Raw genomic sequence first — 16738 nt, forward strand, 5'->3', positions numbered from 1 at the left:
ACATGGAGCTTAGAAAAATAGAGGGCTATGAGTGACCCTAAGTAATTTCTAAGGTGGGGACATGTTCGGCACAGCTTCATGGGCCGATGGGCCTGTATTGTGCTGTAGGTTTTCTATGTTTCTATGTTAGCCAATTTGCATCTCCAGAAGCCCCTCATCATCCTTGTAGCGCAGTGCCACCAATTTTTTACATCAAGCAAAGCTGAATATGTGACATTTGGTCCCCTCATCTAAATCACTGATATAAATAGTGAACACTTGGGGTGCCAGTAATGATCTTTGTTGTATTGCTTATCGCAGCCACCCGTGATTCAGATTTATTTATCATTGTTTGATCTTTTTCTATTCAGTTAGTCAAAGAACACCAACAGACTTATCAGACTTGGCTTTCGTTTCTTAATCAACACTGATTCAGCTAAACACTTTACTGCCTACGAGTGAAATACCAGAGGATCAAAGTGTTATGGTGTATGAATTACAGGAAGCTAGCAGGCAAGACCAATAAAGATTCAAAATACATTTATTATCAAAATATGTATACAGAATACAACTCTTTTTCTGGCTGCCTGCGGGAGGGCGAATCTCAAATAAACACCATGGAACCTTTTCAAGAAAACATCAAACCACACAGCATGTGAGAAAAAGGACAAATTGTGCAAATGGCAAAAAGCAAGCGAATAACACATAGAATGTCAGACATCAAACCAGCATCTCAGTAGTATTCAGTTTAATTCAGTTCAGTGTCACATCGCGGCCCTAGCCCACTGCAAGTAGTTAAGCCAGCAAATGGCATTTTGCCCTTCACTGCAAATGAGTCAAGGTTTAAAAATAGTGAGGTTTTGTTGCAATTGTACAGGTAGTTGCTGAGGTCTCACCTGGAATATCAAACACAGTTTTGGTGCCCTTACCAAGGGCAGCACAGCCAGGAAGAAGCAGATTAACTAGGTTAATTCCTGGGATGAGAACGTTGTCGTAATGTGAGAGACCAAAAGGTTCTGGCCTGTATTCCATGGAGTTTAGAACAATAAGCATGCAATGTTATTCAAACATACTGTGTAAAATCCTAGGGGGCTTGACAAAGTAGATGTCACAGTGTTTTCACTTGTGAGAAACTATAAAATTAGCAGGCCAGATATTTAAAACTGAGGTACACAGAATTTTCTTTCTTCACAAGGGTGGTAAATCTCCGGTATTCTATGCCCAACTGGTGGTGGCAGCTAGATCGTTAAGAATATTTAAAGTAAGAGTGGATAAATATTTCATAGATACAGTGGAGGGATATGAAAACTTACACTGTGGGGGAGTGAGTTGAGGCTAGCATAAATTTCAAATGCTGGGCAGGCTTGAAGGCCCACTCTTATTTTGTAGTGTTCTTGTCTACTTTCATTTTAAATCCTTGTTACTACCTTCTCAATAATAGATTTTAGCATTTTCTTACAACTGATCTTATGCTAATTGTTGCAACACAAAAAAACGCTGAATAAACTCAGCAGGTCAGGTAGCATCGTCACAGGGTCTCAGCCCAGAATGTAAACTGTTCATCTTCTTCCCTTCTTCCATGGATGCTGCCTGACCTGCTGAACTTCTCCAGTGTTGTGCGCATGTGTCAATCCAGATTTCCAGCATCTGCTGTTTCTATTGAATCAGGCTCACTGATCTGTTGTTTTGCTCTGCTGTTTTTATGAAACAGTTGGGTAAAAAGTAGTGGATAGGGCCAGGTCTATCATGAGTAAAGCCCTCCCAACCAATGAGTTATCTATGTGAAATGCCATCTCAGGAAAGCAACTTCCACCATCAGGGATCCCCACCACCCAAGTCATGCTCTCTTCTCGCTGCTGCCATCAGGAAGGTGGTACAGGAGCCTCAGGACCCATGTCATCAGGTTCAAGAACAATTACTACCTCTCAATCAGGTGCTTGAACAAAAGGGGATAACTTCACTCACCCCATCACTGAAATATTCCCACAACCAAAGAATTTATTTTCCAAGACTCTTCATCTCATTTTCTTGATATTTATTGCTCATTTATTATTATTATTTTCATTTTTTCCTCAGCTCAAGCTGGTAAAACCTGAAGCACAGACATTGCCAAGCACACTCGTTTGTCAATTCACAGGAATTTCTGGACTATTCTAGTAGTAATTAGTATTGTGGCTTTTTGAAGAATTACGTAGATATTACTGTGTAGCCCTAATTGTTTAAAGCTATTGTGTAGTGCCTTTGGGGATGACACTTCCCAATCTTTCTCCAAAGCTTTCCAGTGCATATTACCATGAAGGCAGATATACAAAATATTAAGTTCTCTGCCATACCCCTTTAATTAATCCTCAAACTTACTTAGCCCTCAAGCTTCCTGCTTTCCTGACAACATTACAATCAATTTCCATTTTGATCTAACACAACTCCTGTTGATGCTTTGTGGATGTTTTAGTCAGTGAGTCAAGATATAAAATATACGAGCAGGTGGTGATTCCAGAACTGTCTATAACTTTACAGTGACTAATTTGCTCCATCATTACCATCAGCCTGGCTCCAAAACAACCACAGCTACAGAAAGAACATTCATGTCCAGGGTCTTGAGAATTCCACAAAATAAGTCAAAGTCATAGATCTGGTCAGCATGGAGCTTGGTTCAACGTGAACTTGCCTTTGTCTACCTGTAGGCACTCCTTCATCTTAATCCCATCTCCCAGCACAGACTTCTATGCCTAGACACTTCTTTGTGATCATCATTGACCCAGCTTCATCCACTCTCTTTGGCACTGCATTCCAGGACTTTTTAGTAGAAAATGGATCCCTCATATTACCTCTAAATTTCTTCTCCATTAGTATATATGTTTTATCATTCTCTCATATGGAAAAAAGATTCCAGCAGTCTGTTCTCTTTATATCCCTCATAATTTTATATACTACAAATATGTCTCCTGTTAACGTCCCCCACTCTAGGGAAAACAGACGTAGAGTCCCTCGTCTCATCTCCAACTGAACTGCTACAACCAGAACATATCCTCTGAATCTCCTCCACACTATTTCAATGCTATCACATCCTTCCTAGAGAATTGTACATAGTACTTCAGCTGATTTCTTACGAAGTTGAAGCACTGCCTCCCTACTTCTGTATTCAATACACAAAGGAACGCCTGTATCCCTTATGCCTCCCAAATCACATCATCTATCCATGTTGCCATCTTTAAGGATCGTTGGTCTCGTACTGTAAGGTCTTTCTGTCCCTCGGTACTCCCCAAGATCCTATCATTCTTGGTGTATGACCTCATCTATATTTCCAGAATGAAACATTTGTCTGGATTAAACTCCATCTGCCATTTTTTCAACCTCAGACTGCCTTCTACATCATCAACAACTCTGCCAATCTTTGTGCCATGTGCAAATTCCTTATCAATTTACTGCTCTGACAACCTTGTGACTCCCAACAAACAAGAATAACACAAATGATGGTGCTCCTGGTTTCTCCACCAGCACAAAAGAGGGATGAACTGAATAAGAATCACTAGGAGATCTTGAAGCTAAAGTAAGTGCAAATGCAAGACATTTTTGGATTGGAATTGCCATCAAATTTCAAGGAAAAAATAAACACCAAAACTATGGTTTGACAAAAAATATCTAAAGAACAGATAATAGGTGGAAAGAGCACATGAGATGCAGCAATCATTAATACCACCATATGTGCAAATTCTTCAGCTAAATCTCAAATGCCCAAAGGCCAAGCCTGCTGACTGTCAAGATTGGAGATCTTATGTAAACAGTCAAAGTCCGATGGAAAGGTTGTTGGAAAAATTTCAAATTCAAGACTCTGCCCTACATGCAAGTGCCCTTATCTCAGCTCCATTCCACAAAGCAGCATACTGCCACTAGCCCAGGAGGAGATATCATCCCCACCACAGTTGAAAAACTTGACAGAGAGGAACTTGTGATATTAATTAATTCATTACCTCATCTCCCTTATGTAGGAATGTTGAAGGTACTACCATCTTTAGAATTTTCAAAAGCAGACAATCCAATTGCAAAGATTCCAGAGAGATCTCCCTACTGCCTAATATGCAAAAAGTCATTGTAATTGGCCAAGCAGCCTCTCCCCAAAAGACAGTGCAGATTGTTTCCATTAGAGATACAAAGGGCGAGAGTATTACCATGTGACAGGTCCCTAAAACTGCAGCAAAAATCAATTTATCTAAATGAAGGATTGTGGATCACTGTTCTTAAATTTGACTCTATTCTATGTCTGTTATGTGATGACATCCAACCTATAATTCCAACCAACAGCTACCTCCAAATCAATCTCAATACAAACCAGAATCAACCACATCAATAATTATTCCAACATTCAATCTTTTTCACTTCAGTAATGCATTTCAAATCCAACAGTTTTTCTATTGGAGCGAGCCAATCTACAGGACAAATTGTAAACTGCTGAATCGTTGTTGCCTCCACTCGAGAACAAAGAGCACATATATGGCCACAGTTCTGGGTAATCCTTGATTTGTTTGCTAAGGGGACTCAATGTCAGCAGAACAACGGTCCACTAGCAGCCAACCTTGTTGCACAACACAATCCATTGGAGAACCCTGGGAAACATAGCTCATTTCCCATATATTAAGAGTCACCTCTTTGAGAAGGTAGAAGTTTAGCATATCCTTTGGTTGGCTGAGAAATGAGAGTTCAAAGAGGGAACTCAAATTACTAGAGTTGCTGCCAAAGCTGATCTCCAAAATCATCTAAGTCCATTTGAAAGATAGTGAACCAAGTCACTGTCCTCTCCCAGGCCATTATTCCAACAACAAGACTCAGTCACCTCTAATTCATTGTACCCTCCTACAAGTTCTGTCATTACAAGAGATAACCAGAAAGACAGAGAAAACACTTCCCTGATGTTTTCAAGTCCTTCCTGAATTCATCAACATGGGTATCTCTGAACCGTGACCTCTCAAAATGGAGAAGCAGCATCCGGGATGGCACTGAGAACTTGAGTTCTTTCATTCAGAGCATGCGGGTGCAAAGTGAAAATAGCGAAAGAAGTGCACCACCTCCCACACTATCCACCTACCCGCCTGTCAAGCACCTGTGGCAGAGTCTGCGGAACTCTAATAGGCCTCATCAGCCACCTCAGAACTCACAGAACTGGAATGGCAGCAAGTCATCCTGGGCCCCAAGGAACTGCCTGAGAAAGAGAAGGTAAAATTACCAGGGGCCAAGATATAGTAAGTAGGAAGAAGCTGTTTCCTTTAACAGAGTGATCAAAAACCATGGGAAAATTTTAAAATAACTGATATGAACGGGGAGGAGATAAGGAAAACTATTTTCACTCGTCAGGTGAAAGAGGGCTGGAACTCACTGCTTGAAAGGTTAGTACAGATTAAATACTTCATCACAGAGATCAACAGATTTTTGGGCAGCAGAGTAGTACTATTCGTGGTGCAACAGTCCCAGAGCTCTGCCGGTCTGATGCTGCATCGGTGGAGTTTGTACGTCCTCCCCATGATTGCGATATTACTTGGGCTCTCTGCTTTCCTCCCACATCCAAAAGGTGTGTATCGTTAGGTTAATAGTTCCTGATAAATTATCTATGGTGCAGGTGTGCAATTGGAAAATAAGCGGGGGGGGGGGGGGTGTGGCTTTAATTGAGAGAAGAGATGATAGGAAAAGCTAGTAGGGTAACAGGATTGCTGTGAGAACTGGCATAGACTTTAATGAAATGGCCTACTTGTACATCATGAGACAATATGATGTACTCACTGCACTGCACGATGGAGCAAACATCAGAGATGAGAGGGTTTCTCCTACTGTTTTTCTTATGTTAGATTCCCAATATCTCTCATAACTACTTGGACATGAACTTGCAAGTGCTGGCAGATGAGATTAGGTTGGCTGGCTCTTTCTTTTCTCACATGGACAGGATGAACAGTATGGTGTTTGATTTTGACGTGCGTATCATAGCATTAATTGCAGAAAAAGTGGCCATTCACCAGTTGCCTAGTGAAAGGTCAGAAAATAAAATGTCGGAGCCTTCATTCAATAGATTGTAGTTTGCAGAAAGGGCTCACTGAGTCACTACCAAGTGGCTCTAAAGAGCATCAATCTTTAGTCCTCTCTCAGACCCTGTGGCTCCAACCAGTGTCATTGATGTTCACTACTAGCCAACTAGCCCACAGCACTGATATTCATACTGAGGTGAAAGAGTCCACAGCCACTTGAGCCAGAGCAATTTGAAATTCTCCTCTGAGGCTATCTAGTCATCTTCCCTGGATACCTCCAGCCTACCAGCAACCATGCTCTAGTTATGAAGTTAATGCCATGTAACAGACAATGGTCAAAGATACACAGAAGTCAAGTTGTATAACCAGTGGACCTTGAATGCAAAATGGCATGAATTTAGAAATTTAGTTTTGAATGTAAATTGTAACCTTTCTAATATTGCCAAAGCACACATCTGTTCAGGTGAGCAATGAACTTCTGCAACTGTTCATGAGTTTTTTTTACAGATTGCCTGGGCAGAAATTGAATGCTAGTAAAGAAGAAAGAGACTGCAGATGCTGAAATCTAGAGCAACAACCTGCTGGAGGAGCTCAGCAAGGTGAGCAACATCTGATGGGTGGTCAGGAATTGTCAGTCCTGATGCAGAGTTTTAGTACTAAACGTTGACGATCCCTGTTCTCCACCACCCCCCCCCCCCCCCCCCCATAAATGCTGCTCAACCCACTGAGCTCCTCCAGCAGGTTGTTTATAGGTGCAGAATTAGATTATCCCACCTTCAATCAGGCTGTGATATTCACTAAGGTCAGGCTTTATCTTCTACCAAGTACCATCTTTCAGCACTCACCAATACCCTCAATTTCCTATCCCTCCTTTCTTTAAAGTTACAGCAGGTGGCCACACTCACAGTGTGTTTAATTAAGTCTTTTGATAAAATCTACATGGTAAGATGATCTGAAAGGTTATCTGTTATGAAATGGAATGCAATATGAGCTAGCCAATTAGATACTAAATTGACTTGGTGGAAGGTGGCAGAGTGTGGGAGTACATGGTTGTTTTTCCAGCAGCTCTATGTGTTCTTCATGACCAATGCTCTTTCTCTCAGTACAGAAACTGTGGGGAAGAATACAAAGTTCAATAATGCCTAATACTTCTTGGGAGATTTTTAACACTAGGGACATCTGTGGAATACACCAAACAACTGTAGAAGCGGACCAAAGGTCAGAAAAAGAAGTCACTCAATGTAGCAGGGTGAGGAGTCTTCTGCCTGCTAAATTATGTTCAATCACACAAGATTAAGAAAAGTCATTGACTGCTAAACTTCAAAATGGCATCAAATCAGAAATGCAAACTAAATGACATCAAACTCTGTCTGCTCTTCATTCACTGCATGCTTCCCAGTTCAGTCAGCTCTACATACACGTAAGTACCCGTATGCTGTGGATATTTTGGAGATCCCCAAGTACGCACTGAACTAAAAAAAAGAGGTGTGAACTGTTGAGTCTTTAATATTTCAGTAATATTTGGTTAATATTGTAAAAGTATTATTTGATAAGCACCCTTTGTTGTTTACGTGATTCATTATGGGTTGTATGTAAAAGTACGTGAATGCAATATGTTAATATGCCACCATGTCATATGTGCGTACCTCACTAAAGTGAAGCTAAGTAGACGTGCTATTCCCAGGCTCCCGTGTTTTTCTTTTGATTAATTTCCAGAGTTACAAAACATATCAATAACAACTCTAAATATTTTGCTGCTATCTCCTTTAAGAAGACTCCAGAAGGAATTCCTCTTAAGAGTCCCCAAATGATACAAATGCTTCTGGAGTGGATCACTAACCATAACAGACTCAAAGATAATGCAGAAATTACAGGCTATGAAATATTGTAAGGTCTTCCCCTGATGGCTTGTTTCAGCCTCATTATCAACAGGTGGGAGTAAGTGCAAGACAAAATCTTTATTAGTTTCCACCATTTGAGATCAATCATATTGTTATGATTATTTATTTAGAGCAGGGGTTCCCAACCTGAGGACCACTGAGTCCCCAGTTAAAGCTGGGGTCCATGGCATAAGAAAAGTTTGGGAACCCCTGATTTGGAGATCCAGCGGGGAACAGGCCCTTCCAGCCCAATGAGCCACACTGTCCAGCAACCCACTATTTAACCCTAGCTTAATGACAGGACAATTTACAAAGACTAATTAACCTACTAACTGGTACGTCTTTGGAATGTGGAAGGAAACTGGAGCACCCAGAGGAAACATATGTGCACACAGGAAGGAAGTACAAACTTCTTACGGACAGCATGGGAATTGAACTCTGACGCCTCAAGCTGTAATAGTGTGATGCTAATCTTACTCTACAGTGGCATCCTAAAATGATTATGAAATCGTTATGCTTACAAGTATGGAAACAGGCAGAGCTGGGGGCAGTAACAAGCTGGAAATCAGCATACATTGATTTGCAAGGAAAACAGTGGCCCAAAGTGGTCAGTTTATCAGTAGTAAGATTAACACACAAACTTTCACTGGTAATACAAGGAAATATGAGGTTAATTCAGATTAATCAGTGGCTTTTCTCCATGTTGGCAATAGTGGATGAGCAGAGAGATTTAAAAACTAAAGTGAGGAATCCAGGAAAAGATCTAATTGTGATATTACTGAAATGTTGGTCTTTACCTTAGGAGGCTAAAATGGAAAGGGATGATTCAATAATATTAGGAAAGAAGTTGTCCTTAGATTCATGAAGATGATATTGAACCTAAAACTGTTAAATTATAAGAGGTCAAATTATAAAATAATATTATACAAAGAGGGCTGGCTTATGTGTCTACTAACAGACTATTTCTCAAATTTAAACTGTACCAGAATAAGGAAATACTTGATGTTGGATAGTTCTTCTTCACCCAGCCATTGGAATAGAGGACCTTTATTTGCTCTTGATGGGGAAAGAGATTACATCATGTTGTTATCTGGGTAACATCCAGTCTATGAGATTCTGGTTTGATTGCCTAAACAGGCTAAAGCATGGTCCATTTGTTTTTGCCTAGGTATTACAACTTCCTTTGCTTGCCACCACCAAGAAATAGCTGGACAGATGTCTGGTCACAATGCTCCAGCGATTATGACGATTCAATGTACTAATTCTTTACCTGATTGCCATTTCCGTATATTCATATAACTTATTTATTATTTCTTCATACAGATTCGTAATTGAGCTCCCAAATATCCAATGACACATACATAGAAATAAATTTAAAAAATAGTGTTCCAGCAAAAAACTGAACTTTTGGGATGTCATACCAAAAAATAGCTCTGCCACGTATTAGACCTATTTCAGTGATTTTCTAGAATAGATTCCAACACTGATTTTTGGGATCTACGGTTGGCAGTATCCAATTTAATACTGACGTAACTCAGAATTCAACTGGCATAACATCAAGCCCATTACTATCAACAACCCAAATGAAATGGTACCCAATATACATCTCCCGAAGAGCAAAGACAAACAGCAACTAACAATTAATCTCAGGCTCCAAACTGCAAACATTTCATCTTTCACCAATATTTTGTGCCATTTGCAAAGAAACTCAATGTTCACAGTAACAACACATCACAAACACCATAATATATAAAGCGGAGATGGGGAGGGATGGTGATGGTGAAACTTTTACTTTATTTAGAGAAACAAGTCCTTCTGGCCCACTGAGCTATGCCACCCAGCAACCCACCTATTTAACCCTAGGACAATTTACAATGACCAATTGACATACTGTTATGTCTTTGGACTGTGGGAGGAAACTGGTGCGCCCAGATGCACACATGGGAAAGACATACAAACTTTCTCACAGAATCCTGCTGGAAATGAACTCTGAACTCCAACGCCCTGTGGCGCAATGACGCTACCATGGCACCCAAATAATTGCTGGAAAACTGAAATGCTGTTTTTTTTTGTCACTCAAGATCTGCAGTAAGGGAGTGCATTAAGGAGCAGAGGAAAGGGTAGCATCATAGGAGAGACTGTGAGGTGGGGGCGGGGGGGGGGGGGGGGTAACAAGAGACCAGGCCTCAGCCTGGAGAAGGTCGAAGGATATGGGAAGACAACAGATTCAAAGAATGATCTCTTTAATCAGAACAGGAGTAGATTATTTAGTCCCATGTAACCATTCCATCACTCCGTAAGAGAAGTTTGGATGGATACATGGACAGTAGGGCTATGGAGAGCTATTGCCTCGGTGCAGGTTGATGGGAGTGGGCAGTTTAAATGGTTCAGCATGGACTAGATGGCCCAAAAGGCCTGTTTCCGTGCTGTACTTTTCTATGGCTCATCCTTCACAAGAGAGGTATTTTCATAGAACATAGAAGAGTGAGGCACTGGACAGGCCATACAGACAATGCTGATGTTGATGCCAATTTATATTAAATGTCCTCCTCCTGTGTGTCATCCATATCCCTCCAATCCCTTTGTATTCATGTGTCTGTCTTTAAACCACTTAGACACTACCAAACTGCCTGCTTCCACTATTATCCTTGGTAACCCATTCCAGGCTCTGACCACTCTCTGTATGAAAAAATTGCCTCTCACATTGTCTTAAACTTCCTCTCCCTCCATCATTAAAGGCATGTGCTCAGGTGCTTGACATTTCTACCCTGGGAAAAAGATCATCTACCCTCATATACCTCTCATAATTGTAAAAAACTTTATCAGGTCTCCCTTCAGCACCCGACACACTAGGGAAAATAGCCCAAGTTTGTCCAAATGTTCCATATAGTTCATACTCTTTAATCCAGGAAGCATCCTGGCAAACCTCTTCTGCACCCTCTCCACAGTGTTCAGATACTCCTATAACGGGGTGTCCAGAACCGCACATAGTACATTTGCCAAGTGTAGTCTGACTTTCTTTATTTGCACATCTGGAAGTCAAGCTGTGGCATGACTTGATTACTTTTCTACTCAAATCCCTCACCAATAAATATAAGCATGCCTACACCTTTATGCCTTATCAACTTATATAGCCACTTACAGTGAACAATCCACCTCGACCCCAACATCCCTCTGTACCTCAATACAATGAAAAGGTCTATCAGTAATTGTATACTTCCTTCTTTCTTTTGACCTTTCAAAGTGCAATACCTTACACTTGCCCAGATGAAGGTTCACCTGCCGCTCTCTGCTTATATCTGTGACTGATCTATATTCCACTGTGTTCCTTGATAGTCTTTACACTGTCTACTACTCCACCAATCTTGATGTCATCTGCAAACTTGCTAATCCACCTATTTACACTTTTATCGAAATCATACAGATCATAAACAACAGAGGTCCCAGCACTGATTCTTGTTGAACACCTCTCATCAGAATTACAGCCTTCCAACTGTATTCTCCGTCTTCTGTAGGCAAGCCAGTCCTGAATCTGAATTTGCAATCACCCTGGACCTCATGCATCTATTTGTTCTGAATCAACCTACCACAAGAAAGCGTTTCAAATGCCTCAAGTGTCCACGACTGTAGATAATGTCCACTCGCTTTCCCTCACTGAGCTCCTTTATCATCCTCTCCAAAAACTCAAGTGTGCAAGGCGTTACATGCCTTGGACAAAGCAGGTCATACCTTACCTGATGTGAACAAATCCTAACCCTCAATATCCTCTCCAGAAGCTTCCCTACCACTGACATGAAGCTCACTGGCCTATAATTACCTGGGTTATCCCCATTTCCTTTCTTGAACAAAGGCACATTTGCTAGTCTCCGGTCCTCTGGGGCCTTGCCTGCTGGAAATCAGGACACTTATTTTATCAGTATGACTAGGAAAGTAAGATCTTTGTCAAAGTTTTCTTCATTTGATTTTTACGATATTCTGGGATATATGTCACCAGGCCCTGGAGACGTAGCTAGCTTAATGTTTTTCAGGAGAGCCTGCATTACACCCTCCTTAATCTGAAAAAGTACTAACATATTAGCATGTCCAACTTTACCTTCACTATACTCCTAATCCTTCTCCTAGGTAAACACTAAAACAAAACATTCAATTATTACTTGCTCTGACTCTAAGCACAAATTTCCTCTTTCTTCCTCAAGTGGAACCATATCGTCTTCCAAATTATCCTCTTTTTCTTAATATATAATAATAAAAGGCATTGGGATTCTCCTTCATCCTGTTCGCCAAGGACATTTCAATGCTCCTTTTGGCCTTCTTAATTGCCTGCTTGAGCACTTCCCAACTATCCTTTTATTGCCCTGGGGTCCGGTCTGGTTTTAGCTTCCCCAATCTTACAGAGAGAAAAGTAAGACTGAAAGGAAGGACAGAAATTGGCGGGCTGTAAAATTGTGGTGGGACTGATGGGCTCAAATGTATTTTTTTCACCTCTAGGAGCATTATGGATAAGGAGGATGAACTTAGAGCCTGGATCAGAACATGGAATTACTATGTTGTTACCATTACAGGGACCCTGTTGACTAAATTTAAGACCTTTCGGTTCATCCAAGATTCCCTGGCTTTATCACCCTTGTGCTTACTTTTTACTGAAATATTCTGTTCCCAAATCTGATCAGCTGATCTTTAAACGACGCTCACATGTCAGATGTGGACATATCTGACAGCAGCTGCTCCTAATCAACATGCCATAGCTCTTATCTTACCCTGTCATAATTCGCCTTCCCACTATTCCCATCTTCCCAGCAGATTCAATTATACCCTTACTCATAACTATCTCAAAACACAATGAGTTGTGGTCACCCACTCTCAGGTCTGCCACCTGGTCTGACTTATTTCCTAAAACCAAGACCAGTATGTTGTCACTTCATGGGCTCTCTAAATGCTGTTTCAGGAAGCCCTCTTGGATCCCATTTCTTCTAAATTTCTAGAATTAAGGATATTCCAGTCCATTCTGGGGAAGTTAAAGTCCCTCATGGTGACAACCCTGTTGTTTCTGCACCTTTCCATAATCAGTCTACCTATCCGTTGCTCCACCTCTCGGTGGCTATAGGGGAGCCCGCAGTATTATCCTAACAGCATAACTGCACCCTTTTTGGTTCTGAGCTCCACCCAAATTGCCTAGGTGGACGAGTCCTCCAGTGTGCCATCTGAGTGCAGCCCCTCCACCTCCTTCACCTTCCCCCTCTATCATGTCAAAAACAATGAAACTCAAGACCATCGAGTTACCAGTCCCATCCCTCACACAACCAGGTCTCCATAGTAATTCCATGCACTGATCCAGGCTGTAAGTTCACGCTCCTTATCCATAGCACTGAAATAAATACAGTTCAGCTCTTCAGTCACACCACCAGCAAAACTCCCACCGAGGATATTAATTCTCTTCTAATTCGGATACAAACCACCTTCTACGTACAGGTCTCACCTGCCATGGAAGAGAGCACAATGACAGCACAACGATACTGAAGCCCTTCTTCCTGCACCAGCTCCTTAGCCACATTTTGAACTGCACTGCACATCTATTTCCCACCTCACTGGCCAATGGTATTCATAATAATCCAGAGACTTCAACCCTAGAAGTCTTGGTATTTAACTTTCTGCTTACCTCCCTATGATCCCTTTGCAGGACTTCATCCTTGCTCCTGCCTATGTCATTGGTACCTAAATGGACCACGACCTCTGGCCAAATGCTCTCCCCTCTCAGAATGTCTTGTATCCACTGTGAGGCAACACACTATCCCTGGAGTCTTGACTACAGCCACAGAAACCCCTACCGGTACCCTTACTACTGGGTCTCATCACTATCTCTCTGCCTGACTTCATCCTTCCCTTTTTTGCCTGAGAGCTGGACAGTGTGGCATTAACCCAGCTGCTGGTGCTGGCCTCTGAAAGGTCATTCCTCCAACCACAGTATCCAGAAGTGTATTCCTGTTAGTCAGGGGAAAGCCACTGGGGAATCCTGCTCTGTCTACCTACTCCCCTTTCTACTCCAGGCGGTCACCCTTCTGTCTGTGACCTGCACCTGAGGTATGACCACCTCACTAAAACTCTCACCTATGATGTCCAGAGAATGTCTGATGATCTGGGATACATCTGGCTCCAATTCCTTCACTTGATTTGTCAGTAGGTGCAGCTGGGTGAACTTCCCATAGATATCGTCATCAGGGAGACTGTGAGGTTCCCTGACTTCCGACATCTTTCCCTTCATACAATTAGGGAATTTCCCTGATACAGCAGACAATTTCTCCTGGTGCAGAATCCTATTAAATTACTAACCTGCCCATTGGAAAGCAGGTTATTCAATCAGCCTCTGCTCCAATTACTGTTTTTAACCATACAAACATATTTATACAATCACAGGCAGACTGGGTCAGGTCAGATATTTATAAGAATTTAAAATCTTAAAACTGTCCATATATTTGGCATACATTATTGATCTACAGAGGTAACAGTTCAGAGAACAGAAGGAAACACAATAATATAAAAAGCTACTATGGAGAATACAAATTCACAGACAATGCAATACCACAATTGAAGCAACTTGGCTTTCTAGATGATCACTGGCATGAAACACTAAAAGTACACCCACAAGCAAGTTGTTATAAAAGCATGTAGAGATTTAAAAAACACAATATGATGATTTCAGTGTAGCTTTCTAAACAAAGACAAGATAACACCTACCTCCCAATCTTTTAATGTTGATTCACTGATGGAATACTCGCTCATTTCAGACTCCTCGTTCCTTGATGCAACCATGAATCCTGGCTCCTTCGATGACTCTCCGGTTTCACTGCCATACATGTCACGAGACCACTGTACGAAGAAAACATACAGGTGGTCCGCCCTGCAAAACAAAGGGTCCTCTCTGAATAAACTGCTCTTCTGGTCCACTGTACCAGATGGTAGGAATTGACAGACACTTGCTGCATAGCTGCTAAAAAATCAGAATTCAGGTGAGAATCATTCAGCTGATGGTGTTAACAGTCCAAGAGAAGGAGACAGAAGCAGCCCCTTTGAGCCTGCTGTGTTTTCCAAACAGCGAATGGTATATGCCCCCCATGCCTTTTCTCTATCTCCCTTAACTATACATGACTGATTAAAAGAGAATGGGACTGACAGCTTGAAATTTGTGATTTCAGGATTTTCAGATAGAGGGTGAAAAAGAATAAGGAGACAATATTAGTTGAGAAATAATGGTTTGTTGCAGGTATAATAATATATGTTGGAATGATCAACAAGTAAGTTTCCATTTAAACATTTTTTAAAAATCATACAAGCATATTTATAACATTCCAGGCAGAATAAAGTTGAATTACATTTTTATAAGGATTAAATATTCATAAAAGTCCCTGTTCTGAGCAAAACTCACTGCTGCCTGTAAGGAGTTTGTGCGTTCTCCCCGTGACTGGGTGGGCTTCCCTTGTGTGTTCCAGTTTCCTCCCACAGTCCAAAGACGTAGGGGTTGGTAGGTCATTGTAAATTGACCCAGGATTAGGCTAGGATTAAATCGGGGGATCGCTGGATGGCATGGCTCAATGGGTCGGAAGGGCCTCGTTGCATCTCAATAAATTAAAATAAAAAAACAATTGTCAATATGGTCAGCAACAGTGAAATACAGGGCTACAGATGTAAAAGATTAGAAATGAAAAGGAAGCTACATTGGGTTGAACAAGAACTCACACTGGTGCAATCATATGTTGGAAGTGTACTAAAGATGTCCAAGCAGCTCAAGAAAAGTAACAGCAAATTTTTAGGTAATATTAGGACAATAATAATTATGGATTTCAATATACCAAATGTTAACTGGGATGGAGTCAGTGTGAATGATATAATGGGTAACAGATTTCTAAAATTAATTCAGGAGAATTTCTTTAACCAATAATGCAGCAAGCCCAAAGGATGGAAAGGGTGATAGAGTGGCAATTCCAGACTTTGTTTTAAGTTGGGCAAGTAGAGAGAATTACTGGTGGCAGAGCAATTTGTGCTAGTAATCAAAATTCAGTTCCATTTATACGGAAAAGGCCAAAGTTAAAACTGGAGTAAAGGTTCTAAATTGGGGCAAGGTGAATTTTACTGGGGCAAGGTGAATTCTACTGGGCCAAGTGATTTAACTGAAGTGGACTGCAGCTGCTGTTTTATCATAAAAACAGAAGATAACCTAAAATACTTGAGATGTCAAGCAGCATCTGTAGGAAGAGAAGCAGGGTAAATAAATATTTTTGTCTGGAGACGCTATGTATTAACTTTTTTCTTACCTTTGAAATTAACCTCATCCCACAGATGCTGCCCAATCTGCTGAGCACTTTCAGCATTTTCAGTTTCATTTCAGAATCCTGGTATCTGATTTTATTGTTCATTCTCATTTACAAAATCAATCTCAAGAACAATGGGAGGTACAAGGGGTCTAAGATAAGCACCATCCCACAAAAAAAGACTGGGAATATTACATCTAAAGTCCCTAAGATGGCTTGATGTGTCAAGGGTAGAATAAGGCAAAAAAAACTGGGAAGCTTCCATTTACACTGAGAACTCAGAATGCATAACACATAGAAGAATAAAGAACATATGTAAGTGAAGCCAAAAGGTAAGAAAGGAAAGCATAAAAGCAAATGAAACAAGGTTAAATCAGAAAATCAAGGATCCATGAACATCAACTGGCTGTAAAGCAGTGTGACCCATCCCTAGTCTCTACCCATGAAGATTGAGAGGAGCACAAATTCGAATGGGCATCAGTGAAAGTGAACACACAGCATGCAAGAGAATTCCCAGAAGTATGGTTCTCCATGAGCAATTCCATAAATGAACATGTTGACTGAT

The 16738-nt window shown here is 41.1% G+C and overlaps 1 protein-coding gene across 7 annotated transcripts in view; it reads right to left on the bottom strand.

Moving 5' to 3' along the window:
- Positions 1–16738, bottom strand: part of LOC140731158 (oxidation resistance protein 1-like) — a 520392-nt gene that overhangs the window by 60517 nt on the left and 443137 nt on the right. For 6 of the 7 annotated variants that reach the window (XM_073052590.1, XM_073052557.1, XM_073052566.1 and 3 more), the window contains one exon: positions 14599–14765. In XM_073052590.1, the coding sequence (XP_072908691.1) occupies positions 14599–14765 (167 nt within the window). The remainder of the gene's footprint in view (positions 1–14598; positions 14766–16738) is intronic. The other variant, XM_073052584.1, reaches the window with a different exon arrangement.

This window comes from Hemitrygon akajei, chromosome 1 (assembly GCF_048418815.1).
Source record: "Hemitrygon akajei chromosome 1, sHemAka1.3, whole genome shotgun sequence".
NCBI classification, from domain to species: Eukaryota; Metazoa; Chordata; class Chondrichthyes; order Myliobatiformes; family Dasyatidae; genus Hemitrygon; species Hemitrygon akajei.